Here is a 19,805-nt window from a genome sequence, read left to right on the forward strand (position 1 = left end):
GAAATCAGACTGTCCGCTCATGTGAAACAAGTCATTTGATTGCACATATGGTCCCGAGGCTTCTTGTGTATGTGCAGACACACAGCTGTCATATTAAGCCCTGGCTGGTCAAGGCAGACATTGCTTTTCTGTCCTTTGTGACCTCTGAGGGTACTGAAATGTGATTAGAAGTCACTGATGCAGTGTATAGAAGTTGTGTGTGTGTGTGTGTTTGTTGCCTCCAGGTGTAATTCTAAAAGAAAGGGGGTGTTCTTGAGGTCACATCTCCAAAGTCAGACCAGTATCTGCTTGTGTCACCGCTGTGGGGCAAAAAACAGCCCAGCCACTCAACAATCTGTATAATATAGATTATCATTCTGACTGCAGGCTTTCCAATAATGCTAATCCAGTTGATGTATAGATGCATGAGTGTCATATAGATGCTTTGTAGCTTGGCTGGTCTCAGCTGACGGTGAGGCCACTGAATACAAATTTAACTGAATTGGAGTCCAAAGAATGAGCCAAAAAAATGAAATGAACTGGTTCTTTTTGGCTATATTAATTCAACCAATAATACATTATATTATTAATTTCAAGACGTTATTGTAGGCTTTTTCAAAACCTGAACTTGTCTGGTATTTGGCCAGTATATGTTAGCGTTTGTATTGGTGTACTACTGTTGTATACCAAAGAAATGACTAGATCAAGGGCTTTATTGTGGCTGACAGTGAACAAACTGTGGGCTGCTTTGAGGCATGAATGTGTTTAACTCCAAGACAAGAGTGTGCTTTGGGGATCTGTAGGCCTAAAAAGTATGACAAGTTGTGTATTTTCACAGGATTTCATTTTTTGTCAACTGGGGGTCAGTTGGGGGTCTCAATGCCACTACTGCATATACTATCATTGTGGATCTGTAACAACATAATTACAGCTACCACATGAACCTGACCAGTGTCTCTCAAAAATCAAAATAAACTGCAGCCTGCAAATATTCCAGCAGCTCTATCACATAAAGGCAAACAAACTTTATATGTGCAATGTTTGCTTTAGGGCAGATGAAGCCATCACATCTTCTTTAAGTAGGTGTGTGCTTCCTCACCTGAGAGGTCTGGCATGCGGATTGCCTGCTTCAACATAAGGATGAAGGTAGTCCTTAATGTAAAGGTCAGCTGCACTGTTGGAGTGGGTGCAGATCAGGACCCTGTAGAGACAAAAGACAAACAATGTGAGATACAAACTATGATCCACAGTCGCTGGTTTTCTTTCATTTATATCACCGGAATACAAAAATGTTTTTCTAACATCAAGATGTGCTTCAGTTTTGTTTTTGTCTCAAGAGATTGAATCAAATATTCATCTCTGATAAGAAAATATTCATTATACTACGGGTTCACATTGGCCTGTTGAACATCTGTTGTATTCCATTCACACTTTCTTCATCTCACACCCGACTAATACTATAAAACATAAAATATAAGATTTATTTGACACGGCGCTCATTTACAAGTAGGCGCTTTTAGGCCTGCAGTTGCAATGTTAAGAGGAGGGACAGCGAGGTTTTATACACTTATTCAAAGTGAAAGCTGTGTGAAACTGTCTTTTATAGGTATCCATTTAAATGTCTGTTAAACATCATAGCGACAGATTTGCAGAGACAGCTTTGAGCATCACGGGTACACCTGACCGGGGTCTATACAACGTCTTCATCACCGTTTCAACAGTATGATGAGCAGGCAGCACTAGTCCAGAGGGGTCACTTTCCCTTGTCTCGGCTTTTAAAATATCTATAATTCATCCTAAACATAGAATATTAAATGTATTCAGAGTGAAATGAGGAATGAATATTACATTGCTACACATTTTTCAAGGACATTTTTTTTTCTTTTACATTACATATATACGAGCCTCTCTCCCTTATTAAGAAACAGAACGTTAGCGTGTGTTAAGGGGACACTGTCCGAGGTATTGCATTCATTTTTCATAAAGACCAGAGAACCATTTATGTGCTTTTGCTACATCGCTTTGCTTCTAACACAAGAAACTGCAGGATCTCCTGTGGGTGCCTGCACACAGTGAGGGAGTTCACTAATGATGAAAAATGACAATGGAGAATAATTGTGCAATGTTTTATTGTGACTCAACGCTGTGTGGCCTGTTGTGGTGGCATAACTTGATTGATCATATTATGGTTTGCATGAACATCCATTCTAGCCCAAGAAATGCACTCATAATCAAACTAACCATGTGCATCCGCCACAAATGACACAAATTCATCCAAATGACCAGCAAAAACTTTGCCTTCCAGTGAAAAGCACACACACACTCGTATGTACACGCCCACACAGTGCAAACACACACACAGCTTGACGCTTTGCAGCTCAGTGTTCTCTTAATCTTTAAATGTCAAACCCAAGGCTGCCACTGCCCCGGAGCTAAAACGGAGGCCATCGCACACCCCCCCGCCATCTCCATCGCGCCCTCTGACTGACCTCTCTTACCATCTGAAGCGTTTACGGCTCACACAAACTTCACGCACACACTCCTTTCACTATTGACATTCTCTTTTCTTTCACCACCTAGGGGCCAAGTAGCCTACAAGGTGGAGAGGGAGGTTTGTGATGTCAAGGTTGTGGGATAAGATTCATATGTGAGTTTTTATGTTATGTGGCTAAAAAAAGAAAAATCCACAATATCATACGAAGAGATGCTTCTTATATTTCGTCTACACCATTTATATCAACGAGGGTACACTAAAAACTCCTCACAGAATAAAACAATACATCATCAAAGTCAGTCTCCATTATGACCATAAAGTTGATTCAGCAGCTCTCTGAAACCATTTCAACAAAAACTAACCATTATAAACTTCATGAAAGGTAAGATAAAGACTTTTTGAAGATGAGAAACACAAAACAAGAAGGCCAAAATATACCATATTTATTTAAAAATACTGTCACATTTAAATAAAATCAAAATCAACACCACGACCACGGAAAAAAGGACGGGAGAAATTTAAGGAAAAGGGAGGTTTGGGGTTGTAAAACAAGAAAAAAAAAAAAACAACAACAAACAGACCTGCTGTGGTCCTGGCGAAGGATGTGCTTGACAGCCTGTGCCAGGGTGAATGTCTTGCCGGTGCCATAGGGTCCGATGATGAGGATCGGGGGCAGAGGGATGGTGACTGGGGTGGTGATGGCCAGGATGGCCTCTTTCTGCTTGGCGTTCAGACGGGGATCCAGCTGCTCGTCCCACTGCCTGAGGGCGGAGGGAGGAGACAGAAAAATTTTAATGAAATGAACTTAGAATAATTATGTTGTTTTGTCAAAGTAGCTATAGTAGCTACAACAAACATACTTCAGCGGGACAGAGATGGAGCGAGAAAGACAAATTCTTGCATTGGATGATGGGAAACGTATGCTCACACACACACACAGACAGACTCAAGATGACAAATGACATTGTGTCACTTGGGAGAAGGTGTGGTGGGTGGATGAACAAGGGAGAGGGGAAAGAGCAAAGATGTGTTAAAGACGTGGGATAGATGGAAGTGCAGGAAAGAAAGGCGAGAAGAGAGACGGCGAGAGGGAAATGACACGAGCGAAGAATACGTAAGAAGTGACGGCAGTTCAGCAAAAGTCATACATAACCAATCACAAGACAGAAAAACAGACTATAAGCTGAGAGCCATCAAGCAGCAGTCTGTCTAACTATAGTGGAAAAATTACCTTGTGTAAATATATTTATTATGAAAATATTATATTATGCAGTTGACTCATGTGTAGGTTTGACATTTACAGTAGTGGAGACGTGCTGGCGTGCCTGCAAGTCAGGTCAGCACAGGTCACAATAAAGTGAAAGATAAATTACAGCTAGTTGTGTGTTTACATGTAGCAAACTCCCTCTTATTTTATTTATTTTTTAACAAACAAACATCCAAAAGGCAAAGGAGATGCAGAAAGGATGTAAAAAAAAAACACATTGATATTCTGCCACCACAAAAAAAACAGTGCGTTGGCAGCACAGAGCAGATAAAAATACAGACAAATCCTTATTAAATAATACATAGAGGTGGATATATGTGTTCAAACAATACAGATGGGTAGGAGGGAATGACTCGTATATGTGATTTCAAACACTTGTGAAAGTGTGAATTAATTAATGTGTTTGTAGCGAATGTGTTTGTCTGCTAGCATCACGGTCCTCATTAAGAAGACCGCATCCTCTAAAAGCTGTGAATCAACCGACACCAGCTGATTGAGCTCCGACTGAGACGTGGTCTTTTGTGTGTGTGTGTGTGTGTGTTACAAAGATGAATGGATGAGATCAAGGGGTACAGTTAGGAGTGACAAAAAGCCTCGACTCTTTTATACCAATTATATTTTCTCCTCGAGTGAGAACGGAGGGCGAGATAAACATATCAGTCTTCTCTATACTCTCTATACTGCATTTTTGGCAGACAGCTATACTGGTATCAGACTGTTCTGGTGTAGAATCAGAAAGAATATATATATGGCTCCAGTAATGTTTTGTTTGGGTTATACCTTTACCTTAACATGACTAATTAGGACATGTTAATTCTCAATCACTGACTGTTGTGAGAGGCATAGTAGCTCGCCTATTAATGCTAAGTAATGCTGTCACAGCTTGCTTATTAGGCTTATTTATTCAAAAAGTGAAATTAATTCTCTGATGCAAGCTGTGAGCAAAGACACACGTTTTTTGCCACCGTGGAGGATAACTTGCAGATAAATAAATTTGGCTGTATGTTGCTAAAACACACCGGCCAAATCAGTACCACAGTGCAATCTCAAACCGTCATCCACTGGTAGACTTCAGAATACTTTGCAGTTAAGGTGCCAAAATGAGTATTTATATAAAAAAAACAAATCTAGTATAGTTTTAAGGCATAACCATAAAGAAACTGTGAGCTTCAACTTCAACTTAAATTAACTCCCTGGCCAACATTCAATGAAACACCCTCACTTACCCAAAATTCCAATTAAAACAAAAGTCTACATCAATCATATTCTGGAGCAGAGATAAAGCAGCAGCCTTGAAATCACGGGGGGATTATATTTGACTTTGGTTCGAGTCAATAAAGATTACCGCTTCACCTGTCTCAACTTCAGAGAGAGATATCTAAAGCTGAAAGGAGGTGCCGGCCACCGAGTCGGCAAGGCGAGGGGATATTCGGTCAACTCTCAAATTGATGCGGCGTCCCCTCTGTGAGGGTATTTGTCAAGCTAATATGATGTGCAAGTATTAAAGAAGTTTCTGTGTAATAAACGTGTTTAGGATTAGCGGTATTTACCATGCATGAATGTGTGTGTGTATACTGTGCCAATTCCTCCCTTTTAAAACAATATGAAAGATTGTCCATCAGCAGTATGAACATGAAATGGTTTGTTCAGAGAGAATAGTTTATCTGACTTCATTTAATTGCTTCACATTTCTCATCATTTAAAGGCAGTAAGGTATGAATCAATAGAATGAGACACGTTGCCTGAGGGGAGGTGAAAAAATCATAAAAGCTTTCAATGTATTAACAATTAATCCTGTTTTTTCCGACATAAACATTAACAAAAATATATTGTGTGTAACAGGATGAGATATTGATGAAGACGGTGTGTGATTGTGTACGTGGTTGAATACCTGTTCGGGCTCCAGGGGATGGTGGGGACGAGGCTCACGTCAGGAAAAAGGATGGTGTTATCTTTGATGCGATCCAGGGCGTAGTGCATCTCACACAGTGGTAGTCTGTTCAGCTGGAACTGGAGCTCCACCTGACACAAGAGGCAACACAGCGGTCAATTTCTATCCTCTAAATGCCTTATTACTGCTTTTCTTCACATGGGGCTGTCAAAATTGACACAAAATTAAAGTTCCTTGTAGAAACTTTAATAAGCACAAGACCTCAAATTAAATAATTTTAAAATTCAACCAATCAAGACGATCTTTCCAGCTGCTCTGGAGCTTGATACTCATACTGCTCCAAAATTAAGATTCTAAATCAAAGCTTATTTGCATGTGTCACATTTTCTTAACCTTTTTTTGAGATGTCTCTTGACGTTAAATGGCGTCCACCTGCCATAAATGTAACTAAGTACATACATACATACATACATATATACATACATATATGTCCACCTGAATGGGTTAGGGTTAGGGCATCAGGGCGTTAGGGTTAGGGCTTGGGTTAGGGCATCAGGGGGTTAGGGCATCAGGGCATTAGGGTTAGGGCTTGCGTTAGGGTTAGGGCATCAGGGCGTTAGGGTTAGGGCATCAGGGCGTTAGGGTTAGGGCTTGGGTTAGGGTTAGGGCATCAGGGCGTTAGGGTTAGGGCATCAGGGCGTTAGGGTTAGGGCTTGGGTTAGGGTTAGGGCATCAGGGCGTTAGGGTTAGGGCATCAGGGCGTTACGGTTAGGGTTACATCAAAGTGCATCTCAAGAAAAAAAAGAAAAAAAAGAAAAAGATCTTAAAATTATTGTCACAAACTAGGTAGTTTTATTTTCTGGAACAATACCATTCATATAGTGAACCATAGTGGTGGCAACATCATCTTATGGAGACTTTTCCCAGTGAGAAAGACTGGGAGACTGGGAAGGACAGTAGCAACTGCAACACCTCCACCAAAATGTCACGATGGCTAACCACTTTTACCTTAGTGTCTTGGTCCGTTTACATTTCTATTTAATTTCTTAACTTAGACCAGTTGAATGTCAGCTATCTGCAGGTCCTAATGATGTTAAAGACAGGTGCAGACTCCTAACAGGTATACTGTAAAGTATGCGATGCCTTTGGGACAAAAGTGTGAAAATCAGAAGGAAGTGTGAAGCGAGTGTGATTACAGTAAGGAGGAAAGTGGAGGAAAGGAGAACAAAGAAAGAAAGTGAAATAAACAACAAACACAAGAGCAGGAAAGTCTGAGATATGTGAGAGCAAGATGCATATGAAACATCAAGGCTGTGTTGAATATTGTAAGAACCCACAGAGGAGATAGGAAAATTAAATTGCAGGCGGTAGCAGCGTATGCAGAATAAGAAGATTATGTTCCCACAGTGATAGGATGAGGGTTGTTTTGATAACTGTTAACACAGAACCTTGTTTCCTCTGCCGACATTCAGACCGGAGGGGGAGAGAAAAATCAAGCGGAGGCTGCCAAAGGTAGAGTCATTCAATAAAAAGGAAAATTTCTCAGAACCGCAGAACCTGAGACGAGTCATTGCACACACACACGTTTTCCTGGAAAGACGTTCTTCTTCTGTCCAGTAACGTTTTGTCAAAATGCTTATTAATAGGTTAACCTATAATCCTGCTCAAGTTTTTTTTTCCAAGGCTATTACATCAGGGTGGAAAGAATTGCGAACTGGATGCTAACTGACATCTCTTATGTGGTACAAAAAAATTGCACATGTTAAATTAAATCATTCACCTGCCCTCTCTGCTCTGCTGTCAATCCACAAGTCGTATCTAATATCTGGTAGCAACAGCGTATATGCAGGAATCCTGAAGATAAATTTAATACCTTTTAAGACCTTTTTTAAGACCCTTTCCATACGTTTTAAGACCTCATCGCCACTTTGAATTCTAACCAGTTATATTAGTGACACACTACATTTACTATATAGCCTTTTTTATTGTAAAGCCCCTTTTACACAGTCTGTTCAAGGCGGGAATGCTGTGCTACAGAGGTAGTCACAGAGCTGGATCAACATCTGTGTGTGGGACTGCCGGCACGGCGGGACAGGGAGCTGACACTCGTGTTACACGTCACGCCGGCGTGCTATGTAAAAGCACACACGGGGGCAGCATTATGTCGGCTTTGGTTTGGCGTAAAAAAAGCAAAGGCGGACAGATCTTCTTTACTGCTATAATGCAGGATCTCTGTTTTAAAGAGCCTTAAGGTAGCGCAACTAAACAGACATTTTGTCAACAGTTATTTTGTGATAACTCCTCATGGGGCTAAACCAAATCCGACTATGTTCCCCGGTTTTGTCGTTTTTCATAGACTATTTCAGAATCTGGGAACATAGCTTGAAAAATATCTGTAATCCCGTCATTGGAGTTGAGGGATTGGTGTTTTGTTGCAGCGCTGGAGTGGCTGCCATCATCACTCTGAGGTCAGCGGTAACATTAGATGATGAAGAGGTGGCTGTAGTTGGAGCTTCAGTGGTGTTGGGTAGAGACCTGCATTTTGTGTCCCATGATTTTGGCTTATCCTCTACCCATTTGTACGATTTGTACTTGCACTTCTCCATTAGTCAACTATATTGTTTAACAACCAGGAGTAAAGGGGGTCATCGCACGGTTGACCTTTACAGATGACGTCAAATCTAGTGGGATTCCATAAACACGCAGAATCCCACTATGTACCTACACAATGATTAAATTCAGGCAAACTTTAGCATGCAACCTTTTTGGACAAATATATATTAAAAATAAGCTATAAAATGTAAATGTAATACCTTGGAAAATGGCATTTAAGACTTTTTAATACTTTTTAAGGGCCTTAATTTATGTAGTGGAGCTTCAACCCAAACGTAAATAAATCTATTAAAGTTAACACAAGTCACTTTTCAAATGTGGTTGGTTAAAAAGAGATCGAAACTGAAGGCTGCAGGCTGTTAATACTGAATATCTGTTCAATAAAACACCAACAACACTTTCTCTTTGTCCTTTGGTGTAGCCCGTACCTGTATTTCTCTGTCAGGCAGTAGTCCAAGCTCCTCACAGCAGTCCTTGCAGATCCTTAGGAAGATGTAATCCTTGGTCTTCTCCTCAATCACGGCCTCATAAACACGCTCTTTGACCCCAGGCGGTGGCTGGCTGGTGAACCCCTCACGGCCAAAAGGCAGCACAAGGACTGAATTCACCTTAGTCATCACCAATCGCCCAGCCAGTGTGTCCTGAGGTAAGATGAAAACGCTGTTCAGGATAGCTAGCTAAAAGAAACCCAACTTTGGGGCTCCAGGGCCACCAAATAATAGTTACAGTTCATCTCAGTGAAAAAGCATTAAGCAATATTGCACATGTGTGTACTGCGGTCGCCATTGTAGCCGATCCAGTTACCTCAGACAGTGTTTCTGTGAGTTTGAAACGTGCAAAGAGCTGTCCATTCTGGGCATACTTGGCTCCAACAGAGATGCCAGTCAACATAAAGCTGGTGACCAGCTGGAGGTTCACTTTGATGTTAAACCTGAGGGGACACACATGGACATTTGGTGAAAAAAAATGATAAGCTAGTAGCAATATTACAATTCATTGTCTTGTGGTACAGGTGCATCTTTCATTTACTGCAGACGATTCTCACACTCCTTTTCATTTTGTTGCAATGTGCAACCTCACTACTAGATGCCACTAAATCCTCCACACTGGTCCTTTAAGAGAAGCTGGTCTGGACTCTCGTTTGAATTGCCAAACTGTGCATCACATAGAAAAAGGGCAGCTTTTAAACACGATAAGAAGCCAAACCGATCCCAGACAAAACCACCGCTAATTTATGATGATAGGTTTGTTCTAAGTCCCGCCACATTTCCAAGTGCACTGTACGTGTACTGTGTGCCTTGGGCATTCGGGAGCGTTCTGTGGCTCGCTTCACCAAAATAGACCCGCAGTGTCCTGTACACCATGCACTGATATTGGCAGGACATTTAAACTATAATTATACATTGTTAATGGGAGCCTAGATCTGTGAAGGTGAAAGATGACCACCTCTCTAAAACCTTTCCAGCGAGGAACCTAAAAAGCAGGAAAATTATTTTTTATGTCGGCCTTTCAGAGGAAATCTGACAAAAAAAAAATCAAAGCCAAACACATTTAGTGAATTAAGCACGGTGTAGTGGAAATGCATTGTGAAACATGTTTTACTTTTGATGACTAGCACTGAAGCTCACACTGGTCTGCATCTGGCAGTGTGTGCATTTCTAAAGTAGGAAATTATGGCCCTTCAGAGAAAAAAAACAACTCTCTGGGCTCTGCTGGATCTGAAATGATGAAACAGGAAGCAATATTGGTGATGAACTCTGATGGGTGATTGACATATGCAAATAAGTTAACACAAGTCTGCATTTATTTACAAACCAGTGGTGGAACAAACCAAAAGAGCTCTTGAGGTTTCTTGTTAGGGGGGTTTGCATCAGCTATCTGGCTTTACTCTCAGAGGGGATCAAATTTAAAAAAATAAAAAATAAATGAGTAAAGATAGAGAAGCTCTCTTGGTGCTCCATGACTAACTCCATGTTCACTTTAGATAATAAGATAAAATACTGCCAATAGGAAGATGTCACTCTTATTAAGCAAGAAATAAATCTAGTGTGAGATAATTCAGAGCGTTATTCTAATAGAGAATAGTTGTTTTTAAAGATCTAGGTTTCATTAAGTGACACTTTTAAAGACTGCTTGTCATTTGCAGATCCATAGGGAATACACATTTAACTAGAAACCTCCTGCTGAAACTGAATCAGCCATAAAAAGCACTGGAATCTGCCAGAACATGGATGGTTTAACAGGCAGAGAGATTATTCATATGCACATTGGAAATGTAGCAGATTAAAAGAACATTTCAAACTGCAGGTAATTGAGATTAAGTCAAATGACACACACAAACAAGACCAAATTAAGAGCCAAAGAGGAAAAGATGAAACATATAGAGTAGTGGGGGAGGGAGCTCTGCATTTATTTCACAGAATATGGGATTAAACCATTACTCTGATATCAGATTCACACTAAACCAGTGGAACGTCAGGTAAGGAATTAAAAAAAAAAGGTCTGTGCCCATTCTAGAGAAGTCATTTTCCTGCTCTACCTCCGAGGAATCACCTAAGTTATTAAATGGCACTGTGAGTAAAACTGTGTGTGAGATACATGTTCTACACACACACACACACAGAGAATTCACAATGAAGATCAAGTCTGACACCTTGTGGTAGGTTGACATCTCATAACAGAAAACATTTACACCACCCAACCCTACATATACTGGAATAATTACTATTTATTCTCAATAGTCAGATTAAAAGAAACAGTCAATAAATAAAATATATTAAAGAGAAAACTGCATTAAAAGCATAAGCAGCAGTTTAGTGGTTGTCATGTCAAGTAAGGTAAGACAAACACGATAAGCTGTTGTTTAAACTGTATTCTTTAGAGTACTGTTTTCTTATTTGCAGTTAAATTGCTGACAAGAAAAGGTCCATTATGTAGACCGGTCTGACCAGTCACTGACATTTATCTTGACTGTCCAGTTGTTGTGATTGCACACCTGCATTCCAGTATTGAAACTGGTAAAAGCTCTAGGAAGGAAAACTAGCAGGTGGACCTTTAAATTGAATTATTTTAATTTAAAAGATACATTTGACAAACTCTGATAAATATAATTGTGTTTTAAATTTGTTTGACACTTCTAATATGACTTTATTTTATTTTATTGATGCAATAGTTCCTACTCTTCCCAGCGGTAAGTAATCAGCTTGCAACGTGATACTTCCCTTGTACTGTCAAGAGTCGAGTTTGGCATTTGCACCCGTCATTAGTTCTTGCTGTCAACGTTAAGATAGCCGGGCGATGGTTTTAAATTAGCATCATACGTAGTTACACATGCAGATATAAACATATCATGTGTAACATCACCGAGCAGGGTGTTACTGAGTCTGCAACAAATGAAACCAAAAGAAATTAGCTCGACTTATTTTTAGAGGTGTGCGGTATTTATATACAGTATGTTTGTTGTAATAATTAATTTTCCTAATCCTTAATGTTATAATTTAACTGATATATTGTTAGTAGATGCTTTTAAACTCTTAAATATCAATCAGTATTGTTCTGGCTTTATTGCTAAGAATTTATGGAAAATCTCTCTTATGAAAACTTGTGTACTCACTTGCTAACTTCCTTATATTGTGCAATCTCCTCTATGTAGAGCAGGTCGTGCAGTCGGGCCTGGTAGTTGTCTTTGGTCAGAGTCTTGTCCAGGACTGACTGGGTGAAGAGCTGGTCGGCCGACAGAGGGATCTGATAGCGGGAAAGGAGGCTGCGCTCCAGTTCGGCCATCGTCTCGTTGGGACTGAACTCTACGATGGTTTTACAGGAAGAGTCCCAGCGTTTCGCAGTCATCAGGAGCTGCTGCCTGGCCGCCATCAGGTGTTCTAGGTCTGAAAAACAGAAGGAGGAGAGGATTAATTACTGTAACCCCTTAATTACCAGTTTTGAAACATCCTGATGGTTAATAGCCATGCTGTGTAGCAGCGTCAGCCCCGGTTTTAATCTGGCTAGAGATCTTTGTCTCACTCCCCCCCCCCCCCCCCCCCCCAGTACCTTCCCTCTGCAATGTGAGCTATCTAACAAAATACCTGAAAACATTATGATACATAAGATGCACTGTCTGCTATAAGTACACCTTCAAATGGTAAACAGGAAAAAAAACAACCAATGATGTACCAATGATGAATTTAAGACAGTTCTAAGTCAGTTTCTTCACCTGTTTATTATAACCCCAGTTAACAATTTATATCTTGACAGCAACGTAACATGTATATATTTAGATATACAGTATAATGGAAGTATGGATGGACAATATTTTGAAATTAAAACATCCACATAAAATGTTCTTATATCATTTTATATACATTGATGAAACTTTTCAAAGACTTTCGTTACCATACCTTCGATAGAAGCAGCATCCACCATGATCCGCTGCATCAGCACAGGTTCTGAGCCGAAGTCGAAAACAACGGTCTGTCTGAAGGTACCAAAGATTTCTGTGCTGAAGCCCACCGCCACCTTGTAGACGCAGTGGTCCATGCCGTTGTCTGCTGCCACTGTCACAACGGAAAAGTTTATTTAAAGTGTACTTACGTCAAAATTTAAATTACTTACGATCCATTGTGAAGAACTTTGACATTGAGTAAAATGAAAAGAAACAAAGGTTGCGAATGAAACAAAAGATCAATGCAAGCAACAAGAAAACTGGTTTGAAATGTGCTGTAAACAAGATGTTTTAGTGTCTTAAATTTGTATTATGTAAGACAGTTCACAGCCTTTTCTGGGATCAAATATGACCGAGTTAAAAAAGTCTGTTCAGCACACAAGAACATTAAGAGCTCAAAAGAGAATCACAAAAACCTATTTAGGTCATACAATCCTAAAAACATTAATTTATGCACAAACTGTGTAAACACAGATGTTCTTTGATGACTTGTTTACACATGCTAGGTTGAGTACACAATACACAGTCTGAGCTGCGGCTTGCTGCTGGTGTGGGTGCAGCGTCAGTGCCAAGAATGCCAATATATTATCACATACAGTCATTTACCTCTGTGTGGAAATAGATAATATATATATATCTTGAAACTCAGACACACACACTCTCTCTCACTGATTTCTCTAAATCAGTTTTGAAAGATAAAGGTCAAGTGATGAAGGTTTAAGTTCAAGTAATTTTGACTTTAATTACGTGTGACAACAGATGTGTAAAAACAGGAACAACAGAGCAAGGAAAAGCACTTCTTACTCTGGTCACGACATATGGATATACGACATACCTGCTGTCTCCTCTCCTGGAGTCCACTCTTGGCAGCCTTTGGGGAGGGCTTGGAGCCGCTCGCCAGCAGACACGCCCGTGATGAAGAAGTGTGGTCGGTGGGCATCATAGAGCAGGGCGATGCGGTAGAGCTTTCTAGCCGGCTAGACATAAGACAGACATAATCAAAAGATGATTAAAACAGTGCAGAATATTGCTTAATTTGTCTGGTTACACATAGAAAAAACATTTGAATATGCACATGCTTGCTACTCATCACTTCATCCTACCTTGCACAACAAGGAGAAGGTCCAGGAGTGGGAGGACTTTTTGGTGGTGACAGTAACAGAGAGGCTGGAGCTGGTTTCTACATTCACTCCTTCTAAACAGTCACTTAGCTAGAAGGAAGGAAAAAAAAAACAAAACAAACATGCTTAGTTATATCATTATAGAGAGAGGAATGCAGCCTTTGGAAAAGTTCGTCTGTATCACATGCATGACACACAATGGTCATGGGCCAGTTTAAGAGCTTTATAGTGTTATTAATGGCTTGTATAATGTGTCTCCTTCAATGCCACCCTTAAAAACATGTGTTAGTCTTGCAACTCTTTATTATCTGTTTGTGGTCAATACAGCTGCAGTGGTTCAGGAACATATTTAATGTCATAAATCTTAAATCCGAAGGGAGTTAAAGTCAGTAAGCTCCTGCTGAACAAATATGGTTTAGTGTTAAATCTCTATTGTTTCATTATTTTCAGTTATGAATTAATAATACACAGAAAAAAAGTTTAAAAAATACCACTTGGCTAAGTTTGGTGTGTGTTTATATACAAAAATCTACTCACTGGGTTGTACTAGCGTGTTGCTGCTGCCCTTCTTGATTTAATAGAGCGAGGGTTATAAAAAGTTGTTTAATAAATCCCAACACTGTACCAAACACGCTCATGTTTGGAAGGCTCTACTAAGAAGTGAAGCTTGACCCTGGCACGGAATTAACGCCGTTTTTCTACCCATGGAGCCACTTTTTCAAGCGTTCATGCGCCGCGGAGGCACTCACCACTTTCTCTGGGCAGAGGGAGTTCATCCACTTCTCTATCAGGGTTTCCATGTAGTTTTCGGTGAAGTGTTTGCTCTCCTGCTGCTGTTTGAGGCGGATGAGGCGTGACGCGTAGCGCTTCTGCCACTCCATCAGCTCCTCCTGCGAGTGGGCTGACGTACACTGGGCCCCGTACCGACACAGACCCTGCTCCAAGTACCTACGGCGAGAGGCAGACAGTGTGCTCGACTAGTGCTCGAACAAACAAATAAATAAATAAATCACTTCAGTAAGAAAACCAAACGTTTGCTTGTTGCGTCTTCTCAAATGTGATATTTTTATATGATAGTAAATTCAATAACTTTTGGATTTTTAAGCTATGACAGACATGTATTTATTTGACACAATCACAGGAATATTATGCAGACAGCCGACTAGCAGCCGACGCCAGCTTGACATAACAGCAGACCAGTATAACTGTCGAACCCAATAACGTTACATTCACAGTGCTGGTGGTGCTGAGGAGGGACGTACAGTACAGTTAGTGCGTAGGACGAGGTGTGAGGCTCTGATGTATACTAATGTTTGTGAAAGGCTCTCATCAGAGTGCAGAGAGATCAAATTACAAATTTACGGCAGTTAACTTATCATGAATCATTATTTTATAGCCTTGAGTGTAACTGAATACCATCATTACTTTCTGAAAGCTATATTGGTCATTTTACAATCAACTTGCAGTGTATTTATTAGTCACTTTACGATCATTCACATAATCCAGACCGGTGGACGTTTTCATTCTCTACTGCAATATTCTGTATGAACAAAAAATCATTACTCACACCTGTGTTCAAACTACCGGGCGGGTTTGTTTTACCTTTTACAGAGGGTGTACTCCTCGCTGCTGGTGACTCCTCGGGGAGGAGGCCGGAACTGCCAGCCATCTTGGACCTCTGTCAATACACACACAGCCAAGCGGTCAATACGACACTGAGCCAAAGCTTTCAAGAACACCACAGAATGGGCTTCAGCCAGCTGGTAACCTGTTCAGAATGTGCTCACGCTGCCAGCTGGCTAAGCTAAGGCTTTCTAAGCATTAATAATATCTACTGTACTTAAATACATGCGCAGGAATCTTTAGGGCTGCGACTAACGGTTATTTTTTTCAATTAATCAATTTGTTGATTGGTCTATAAAATCAGTATTTCCTAAAGCCCAAGATGACGTCCCCAAATGTCTTGTTTCGTCCACAATGTAAAGATATTCAGTTTACTGTCAAAGAGGACGAAAGAAACCAGAAAATATTCATATTTAAGAAGCTGGAATCAGAGAAAATAAAAATAACTCAAACCAATTAATCGATTATCTAAATAGTTGGCGATTAAATGAATAGTTGACGAATCACTGCAGCTCTAATGACTCTCAAGTTAAAAGATAAATAGAAATCATGCTATAGATATGCTCACCTTCCTCCTGGTCATCTGTGTATTCTGGTGCCATCTCCCTATTTATTGCCTGACAGGGACAAAGACGGGGTGGGGGGGGGGGGGGGGTGGGGGGGGTAGGTGGAGGTAGAGGCAGAGAGAATGTTACTCTTATGTCAACTACTAACACAGCGCATACGAGCATGTTGGACCGCTGGAATTATTACAGACAAATGAGTAATAAATCCACAACAAGGTACGAGCAGGACAGAGGAGCACCGAGCAATTAAGTTAGTGCTGGAATCAGGCCATTAGTCATTTTTATGACTCTCGCCTGCGAGCATTAAAGCATCATCTATGAAACCTACAAGCATCAAAAAAAGCAGGAAACAAAAGGAGGACAGTAACCACACAACCGCAGGCACTCACCTCTATTTCTGAAAAGAGCATTTTTAATCTGGACAGGTCTTTTGCGACAATGCCGTTCTGGAAAAGAAAGAAAAAAATAGGATTTACATTACAACGATACACTGTTATGCTTTTGTTTATGAATGAAACATATCTAAATCTATCACCGTTCTGCACTAAACAGACAACCACATGGTTTTTTTTTTTGTCTTCTCCAGTGAGAGACTGAAACTTCGACTAATGTGACATCAGTAAATTTAATCTACCCAAAGACAGCCTCCATTGTTTTCAACATAAACACCGCAGTCGTCAGAGTTTATGATGGCTCAACTTTTTTCACAGAAAAAGCTCACCGTGTGACCATGGCGACCACAGAAACCACAGCGAGGGGAAACAAAAGCTGATTTGACTGGTATAGGAGTGTCCTAGATTATTGTATATCGCTAGCCATTTCCTCTAATATAAGCTACAACCCGCTCTATCAGTCTGCGTTATGATAGTAGGTGGATAGCAGCAGCAGCAGCCTAGATGTACAGGTTTGTGGCCGTGGCAACCGTTCACTGTCTGAAAGCTCCTCAACTGCTAAATCATCAATGAAACATGTGACGAAAACTTATATCCTGGTATGTTCTGCATTATCTAGATAGCCATTTACAATTTAATTGATCATCTGTGTGATAGATTTCCTACCAGCAACTGAACCTGACACCACAAAATCTGATACTGGTGTATTTACTTTAAAATATCAAAAAGCCATGATAGAGACGTTCATTTGTCGTCTGACCCTTATAATGGGCAGATCTGGTTAATCAGTCAAAGTGTAGTTATGTCAAAAATTTTCAGTTCCAGGTGACTAGGTATGTTTTTGATATTTACATATATGGATATGTCTAATAGGGCCTCTTGTTAATTAACTACTGACCATTTTCTGGTCTCATTTTTTTAAGCACAAATACCAGCAGAGCTTCTTTACTCAGGTTTTTAAATGCATATACAGGTACCTGATTGCTGTGAACCACGTTTATGACAAAAAAATATATATATTGAGATGAAGTGTCCCTCATTTATTGAATGAAATCTAAGAAATATCAGGTTTTGGCTGTACCCTAATAGCCAAATGACAACACACTTGCATGACACTCCACAGGACAGCTAACCTACATCGTGTTTGTAGTGCCAACATCACATCACATCCTAGAATGAAGTGGCAAATAAAAATTCCTTCTCTAGTTTCCTTGCTTTGATTCTAAAGGGCTCGTCTTGTGTGTGCATGAGAAAAAGGTTTTTTTTTTTGCTGAAACATTTTATCTACTTTTAGAATGAAAACACTGTGAAATTGTTGGAATGTATGTGTACAGCAGAATAGTTTCAACCATAAGGTCTTACAGTGAAATGTGAAGAAAGGGAGGATAAAGAGCAACACAAAAATGTCGGTGCACCAGTGGGAGTAAAAAGAAAGAGATGGGCGCTGGCAGAGAGGAAAATATAAACAGTGAAAGGTGTGTCCAAAAAATGTGTTTATTTGTGTATCTCTAAAAGAGAGAGAGAGAGAGAGAGAGAGAGAGAGAGAGAGAGAGGGCGAGCTGCCGTGTAAACAGCGCTGTCCTCACTCATAAACTAGTGAATGACCTTGGGACCAAACTAAACCTTTCTGTGCGTGGGTGTGTGTGTGTGTGTGTGTGTTGGGGTGGACAAGCAGTTGTTGCAAACAGGAGCAGAGTGGAGCGAGGCAGAGTTGGAGGAGGCACCTTGGCAGCGGTACTGAGTGTTGATGCATGAAGACAGCGGTCAGGATAAGTAAAGGGAGGGAGAAGTCGGACGGGAGGAAAAGTGGGAAAAAGGAGTAACATAAAAAAGTAGCAGTGTTACAGCTACGGCATTACACCGATTCTCATCTTAGACTTTTATTTTGACGGGGCCCATTTTTAGATCCAAACCCCGAGGACTCCAACGTTAGGTTCTTGTATAGTAATAATGATTTCATTTACCAAGAAAAAAGAGACAATTTTTTCATATTTTGGCTCCTACATTTTGGTGTTCCTGGGATTTTCCTGGATAAATCTTTAAATATGACAGACCCACGTCTATCGAAAGGTTTTTTTCCAATACTAAAAATTTTATTGCTGTGGAAAACAAAATGTTTAGATGAGTCTGAAACACTTTTCACTTATTTTTTTATAGGCCATATGCTACCAAATTCCTCTATGTGCGGCTTATTTCACAACACCGCTATAACTTTACAAACACATTTTGATGACGATGATGAAGATCCTGCATGTTATGTATGCCGGTGCAGCAACATGACAATCCTAAACCATCGATCGCACCGTATCTCATATGATTGGAGCGTCTCAGGTCACTCTGAGGTCGTTATTCATCAACATTTAAACCCTAAAAACGTCTGCGGAGGTGTTCCTTCTCGTTGGGAAAATCATAACAAAACATTCAAGCAGAATTTTCGGTGGGACATTTTAATCATCAGTCTATGTGTAAACTGACTGTCTGTATGTATATATATTGTACACACTGTTCATTAATCATACCATTGGCTCTCCATACAAGGCTTTAGAGAGGATGCTGGCCACCTCCTGCAGGCTGCCATCCAACAGCATGGAGCGCAAGCTGGCCTGTAGCGAACCGTCTCCCCTGGCAATCTCTTCTGCCAGGACTGGGATAGGATGAAGAACACAGGAGGGAACAGGTAGGGAGAGGATGAAATCACTTCACTTAAGTTTCTTCCAATATACTGTACGTTATAAGCTGTTGTCTAGAAAAAGAATGAAATGAATTGGGGTGTAGCTAATAATTGTGTAAATGAAGATGTTAAATTTCACTTTTCACAGGTTTTGTATGTTTTATTCAAGCTGAAAGTTGAATAAAATAAACCCAAATTTAAGATTTCTTCAATTACTAAGAGGCCAAGTCATGTTTAAAATTCTTCGCTGACCCTAACAACACATATTTGTCTACCACATAATGAAAAAAAACCAAAAAAAAACAGACAATACAATATCAGCAGATGGTTCCGATTTAAGTCACGACTCACCATGTTTGCAGTCTTCATCTGCTTCATCATAGTTTTTCTGTTGGAAAAAGGAGAAAAAAAAAGAGTAGAAATATGATGCCATAACAAATGGGAATACTTTATGTTTGAGGGTCAAAGCTTCACATAAGCTCCAAGAATGGCTATCTTTGGCTCACAGCGGAGTCCCTCACACTATCATTATAGGACTTAAGTAGTTTCCATAATCTTAGGGCTTAAGTAACTGGTGTAATTTTAGTGCTCTGGGAAGATAACATAACAGAACTGCGGAGGAGAAAAGTAAGGTTTATTGTTCTCATTTCTAACCTTCTCTTCTCTGGGTAATTCACCCGGTGATTAGAAGTACGACAGTGAATTTTGAGGCATAACGATCAGCTTCGGTAATTTCGGTGTAATGTATTA

General features: G+C 40.2%; 1 protein-coding gene across 2 annotated transcripts in view; it reads right to left on the reverse strand.

Annotated features, from left to right (window-relative positions):
* Nucleotides 1-19,805, reverse strand: part of helz (helicase with zinc finger) — a 54,629-nt gene that overhangs the window by 27,411 nt on the left and 7,413 nt on the right. For both annotated transcript variants that reach the window (XM_067581555.1, XM_067581564.1), the window contains exons 3-17: nt 19,407-19,443; nt 18,904-19,028; nt 16,382-16,438; nt 15,995-16,043; nt 15,406-15,481; nt 14,553-14,751; nt 13,786-13,893; nt 13,518-13,659; nt 12,639-12,794; nt 11,858-12,128; nt 9,049-9,175; nt 8,673-8,885; nt 5,632-5,762; nt 3,055-3,234; nt 1,079-1,180 (exon numbers count right to left, since the gene is read on the reverse strand). In XM_067581555.1, coding sequence (XP_067437656.1) covers nt 1,079-1,180; nt 3,055-3,234; nt 5,632-5,762; nt 8,673-8,885; nt 9,049-9,175; nt 11,858-12,128; nt 12,639-12,794; nt 13,518-13,659; nt 13,786-13,893; nt 14,553-14,751; nt 15,406-15,481; nt 15,995-16,043; nt 16,382-16,438; nt 18,904-19,028; nt 19,407-19,443 — 1,973 coding nt within the window. The remainder of the gene's footprint in view (nt 1-1,078; nt 1,181-3,054; nt 3,235-5,631; nt 5,763-8,672; nt 8,886-9,048; nt 9,176-11,857; nt 12,129-12,638; nt 12,795-13,517; nt 13,660-13,785; nt 13,894-14,552; nt 14,752-15,405; nt 15,482-15,994; nt 16,044-16,381; nt 16,439-18,903; nt 19,029-19,406; nt 19,444-19,805) is intronic.

The sequence above is a fragment of the Thunnus thynnus genome, chromosome 3, assembly GCF_963924715.1.
Source record: "Thunnus thynnus chromosome 3, fThuThy2.1, whole genome shotgun sequence".
Taxonomy (NCBI): Eukaryota; Metazoa; Chordata; class Actinopteri; order Scombriformes; family Scombridae; genus Thunnus; species Thunnus thynnus.